Here is a 5,347-nt window from a genome sequence, read left to right as displayed (position 1 = left end):
GTCACTCCTCACAGGGCCTCCCATGGTCTCACACACCGTGACACCATGCACCACTTCTCAGGTGACACGCCGCGGGCTGGTTGGCTTCTGCTAGAGAGGAGCCTTCAGCCCGAGCTGCCTGCTCTGAGTCACAGCCTGCTCTTCAGTGGCCACGAGGTCAGCGCTTCTTCCTCCATAAAATGAGCTGATGACAGCAGCTTGCTCACCTCTGGCGCTGGCACGGAGCAGCCCTGAGGTGACACAAAGTCCTGCTGGGAGCTCAAAAAATGGAAGACAAAGGCCTCTGAGCAAGCGGCCACCTCCACGCTGAGTTCAAGCCTTTAAATTCAAATAGAAGTTAATGTTGTTGGTTGTCCCCAGGTCGGAAGTGAGGAAGATGGGCTGGCCAACCTGGGAGGAGGCGATGAGCCAGCCTGGGAAGGCCACGGACTCGAAGGTGGAGGTATTCCCATCCCGGGAGTGGTAAAAAAGGAAGGGTCTCACGGGCCCCACCTGGTTGTACAGATCCAAGATATTCTGCTCCTGAAAGGTGGGGCAGAACAGCCAAGAGGAGAAAAGGAAGTTGCTTGAAATGTTCCAAGTAACCAATAAACATTTCAAAGTTCAAGAGAGCCTTCCCCACCTATGAGCAGGACTGGAAAGGTAAGTTTCCAAGAGCAGCAGAGTCCCCAGGTGGAATTTCACCTTCCCAACCCCACCCTCAAGTCCAGAGCAAAGAAACAAGGGTCAGGTCCGCGAACCGGTGGCCGCCCTTGGATGATGAGTTGGAGCTCTTCTTGCACAAGAGACTGAGGGACAAAGATGCAAATTTGCAAAGTTGGCTAATGACCTCATTTACCAAAGCCCAATGGTGAGAGCAGCACCTAAAAAAGCAACTGTCCCAGCAAAGGACAGCCAGGCTGCCGGAGTGTGTCTCATGTCAATAGCTGAGCACAGGAGAAAGGTCACACACGAAAGATATGGGTTCGAATAAATCAGAGAACTTGCACCCGAAGGAGACACAGCCATCAGAAAACGCCTTCTCTATTGTATTTAGAAATCATGTCGTATGTGTGTACATTTCTATGTGCATTTATTGAATATTTAGGTAAAATAAGTTTTTTAATTAAATTATGTATGTGTAAGATCTCAAGAGAGACCCAGGAATGGATCAGAATTAGAGCATCTTCCACCCTGAGTAGGGAGTTCTCAATGGGATTCCTTTACTCTGGTAATGGCTTACCGTCATTCAGCCAACTCTCTGGGTGGCCGAATACCTTCGAGTCAACCTTGATATCTCCTTTGACCTCCCTCCCAACATCTACACCACAGCCTGTGGACTCTACTTCCAAACACCCCTAGAACTGAGCTGCTTCTGGTGCCCCCCACCCCTGCCCACACTGCCAACCAGGACATCGTCACCTCTGGCCAGGATGATTACAGTGACCTCCTAACTGTTCTCTTGGAATCAACTCCATTCCCTCTCAGCCATTCTCCACAAAGCAGCTGAGCAAGCTTTAAACTGAAATCAGGACAATAAATAAACTCATGATGTCTTCTGACTAAACTTCTTGCATGATGTTTTGTTGTACTTACCATGAAATCCACAGGAAGCCTGTCTAAACTACCCAGCCCTCGCCTGCCTCACTACCCTACCTCTGACCTCTCCGCCAATGCAGATCTGCTAAGGCTACACCTGTCTTCTGCCTTTCGCTCAGGGACGCCGAGGTGTGCCCACCCAGGGTCCTGATGTACCCTGCCTGGACCCTCTGCCCCCACACCTGCCTGGCGGGCTCCTCCCAGGGACTCAGGTGTCAGCTCCGAGGCCTGCTTTTAGGGAGAGCTCACTGAACATCCTCGCTAGAGTAACTCGAATCCCACCCCTCTCCCACCGTCAGCTCGTTCCTGGGTCTCTTTCCTCATTAACACATCACCAGCTAAACTTAGCCAATGGACCCCTCGAGAATCGCCAGGCCTGTGCATCACTGGTCCTCAATATGTGGCAACGCCCGGCATTCTGCTCAGCAGGGATCTGCTACTTCACAAATGGAAGACGCCTTCTCATTTTAGACCATACCTCTTCCTCCCCCCATCAGCTCCCTGCTCACTGAGATGACAGGAGTCATCACCCCACAGCCCAGGCTCAGGGCGTCCACCTCCCAGCCTGCTTAGGACCAGGCATCGGCCCCTCTAGGGTGCCAGCTCAGGTGCCCCTCCAGCAGCTGCCTGCTCCCTGTGCCCCACCAGCCTCACTCAGTCTGTGCCCCAGTTCTCATCAGCACCCCTACTTTCATTACTATCATCTTTAAAAGTACAGCACGTGTCACCAGTTGACAGGGACATCAGAGGAAAGCATTCTTGGGTGACTTCCTCACTGTGTCAACACTGTGGAATGTGCTTCCCAAGGACGGGTGGGCAGGAGGTCCAAGAGGAGAAGGACAGACAAAGGACACTTGGAAAATATGGAGAACATCTGGAGATTGAAGGGGGATCCTCAAGGAGAGGGGGTGGAGACACTACAGGAAGTGCTGTTGCTCGCGTAAAACTCAGGAGCTAGGAATCAATACGCTCAGGAGAACGGGAACTTCTGTTATGATTCTAAAATTAGAACCTTTTGCCCAATAAAATTTTCATGAAGAAACATTGGCTGTTTAAACTGTCATTTCTGTCCGCCCCTCACCTTCAGCCACAGCCTGGGCCATCCGTCCATCTCCTCACAAAACAGACACATGTCTGGATCCTGGGTGCCCAAGTGGATGGGAACCCCTCGGCCCTGCTCGAGGGACTCAGGGTACTTGCATGGGAGGATGGTGACAGTGGCTGTAAAGACAAGCAGAGGACAGGCATCAGTTTCCTTTTGAAGTTTGGAAAAATGAACGGTTCTTACAGTTCTTCCTGACTGAGCAGCATTGGGTGCTTCCTGTGGGGCTGGAAGACCCACTAGGAGCTAGGAATCAATACGCTTAGGTAATGGTGGTCGGCCACACCAGACCTACCATTGGTCCAACCACTGCGTCAGTCCTTTGCCCGTCATTCACCACCCACTCATCCCATGTGGCAGTCCCTAACCTAGAAGCTGGAGCAAACAGAGACTCAGATGGCCAACCCTGCCCTTGAGATTGGGACACCTGCACTTGAACATCTGCAGATGGCCATCTCCTACCCCAGGCCACTCCTCTGATTCTCAGAGAGCTTTGTCCACTAGCAAGCTCTGTCTCAGGCGGTGCTGAAATTTGCCTTCCTATGGATGTCCCCACTTGGTCCCTTTAGGACACTTGAGGCCACACAGTACAAGGTACTCCTCTTGCACAGGACAGATCAGCTACCTCAGATCCCTGAAGGTGGCTCTCCCAAGCCCTAGGGGCTCCGCACCCTGCTTTCTTTAGTCTAAAACAAACCTCTCTGGCTTTTCTTGCCAGACCGGTATGAAGTCCTGCCTCTTCCAGATGGGCCCACTGAAAGCCACACTTTGGGACACATACTAATTGTACATATTTATGGGGTGCCATATGACAACTCCATACATGTGCACAGTATGCAGTAGTGACATGATCGGGTGATGAGTACATCCTTCCTCGGACATTTATCATTTCTTTGTGGTGACAGCAGTTGAGCCCTCTCCTCTGGCTCTTTCAGAACACGTCATTAAATACAGTCACCCTCCTGGGCTATGGGCCGTCTGTCCTCACACTTTGACAAAAGGCCATGGGGTGAGGGGCAGGTCAGCACAGTGGACCACTCACCCGGAGTCACATTGCTGCTCCGTGGAACCATCACCAGGGTCTCTCCCTGAAGGATCCACACCTGCTGATCCCGATCAGACACCTCCCAAGTCTCAGGCCTAAGTGCTGCTGTTGGGAAGGGGGGAAATCAATGAAGGAACGTGAAAACAAAGGCTGCTTTCTTGACTCTAAGAGAAAGACCACCCAGTCCAGGCTTCCGTAAGGAGGACCAGGGGTTACACCCCAAAACAGGCCACACTCACGTGACTCACCTCCCAGCCTTGCCAGCAGAGCTATGGGCTCTGGTGAGGAGAGCAGCCCCAGTACCTGGTGTCAAGACCTGGTCACTCTTGGTGGCTGTTGCTTGGTTGGCTGGGGCCAACCCAGCACTGATGAGCAGTGGTCCCCTGCCACCAGAATCCCCTGGCCCCAGTGGCAGGAAGGGCCATGTGGTAAGGGCCACACACAGGAAGGGACAGAAATGTTGGGGTGTCTGGAGGATACAGAGGTGATTGCTAGTGGTCTGGGCCTCGAGCACCCCATCCCAACTCACCTGTCCCATAAACTTGTCTCTCGGGGTCCATCATGGTGGTGTTGTATCAGCCCGGCCCTGCGGGGACAGTGACAGTGACCTCAGGAGACCACCGCAGGACCTCCCCAGGACACTGGTACCTCAGGTGCTCATTCTCCACTGGGAGCCGACTGCCTGACCTGAGATGGCGCTCTGGTCAGATTGGCCACCTTCTGGGACAAGAGTTCACAGCTGCCTCAGGGAGGGGAGTTGGCAGCATCTCCCTCCACCCAGCGCCCCGGCCAACAACCTTCCCTCCCTCCCGACGTTCCAAGGCAGACATGACCCTTGACCTTGAACTCCCACAGGCCCTGATGCTGGTGTCTTCTCCTGGAGATCCTTCCTGCTCACTGGCTTCCATTTCTAGGGACAAGGGGAGCCTCATTCCAGGGCAATTCTGCAGAGGTCCCAAACTCCCCAAGGAGAGGCAGTGAGCCCTGCCCAGGACAAGGCCCAGAGCCACCCTGACACATCCCATCCCTTCACTAACCCCCAACACAGAGGCTCTGGAGTTAGAGACCTTCCAGCTATGGGTGGCACCTGCGTGGAAAAGCCCTTACCAAAAGTCCAGGGCACCGGGTCATGGCTCGCGGAGCTTCCCAGAGCAGTGACAGCCTCCTGCCAAGCCGGGGTCATCTGTTTGGATGAGCAGAGAGGGAGGCTCCGGTTCCTTTGGTGGGTGTGACAAATGTAAAGCATGAAAGAAATCCAGTTCCTCCTGCCAGAAAGTCAGAGAGGTCCAGTGAAGTCACACTCAGGACAGCAAGAGTGTGACTCGTCTGGGCTCCCCGAGAAACAGACGCTGACCCCACGTGGCTGCCACAGGGAAGCAGAGACGATGACAGACCCCAGGTTTCCCAAAAAAAGGGGAGCCTAAGGGACTTCCCTGGAGCTTAGCCCTCCTGCTGTGTTGATGTCAAGGGAGAAATGAGGCTGGACAGATAGAAAAATGGTCCCCAGGTGACCTCCTGAGCAGCACCGCACAGCCACTGCAGGCCTCTGCTGAGAAACTTGCAAGTTATTTTTAAATAGAGACACCCGTGACCTACAGTCCATAGGAAATCGGGACACACGT

The 5,347-nt window shown here is 53.5% G+C and overlaps 1 protein-coding gene across 1 annotated transcript; it reads right to left on the bottom strand.

Moving 5' to 3' along the window:
* Positions 1-251: 251 nt before the first annotated feature.
* Positions 252-4,987, bottom strand: LOC124105639 (interleukin-36 gamma-like). Its single transcript, XM_046462856.2, has 5 exons — positions 4,833-4,987; positions 4,255-4,311; positions 3,723-3,830; positions 2,660-2,799; positions 252-522 (listed from the first exon to the last, which is right to left on the bottom strand). Exons 2-5 carry the CDS (start codon positions 4,286-4,288, stop codon positions 313-315), a joined length of 492 nt encoding a protein of 163 aa, XP_046318812.1. The 5' UTR covers positions 4,289-4,311; positions 4,833-4,987; the 3' UTR covers positions 252-312.
* Positions 4,988-5,347: the final 360 nt, after the last annotated feature.

This window comes from Marmota monax, unplaced genomic scaffold, assembly GCF_021218885.2.
Source record: "Marmota monax isolate L192 unplaced genomic scaffold, Marmota_monax_Labrador192_F-V1.1 WCK01_AAM20220418_F8-fsc00245, whole genome shotgun sequence".
Lineage (NCBI taxonomy): Eukaryota > Metazoa > Chordata > Mammalia > Rodentia > Sciuridae > Marmota > Marmota monax.
This window is presented reverse-complemented; position numbering and strand designations above follow the sequence as displayed.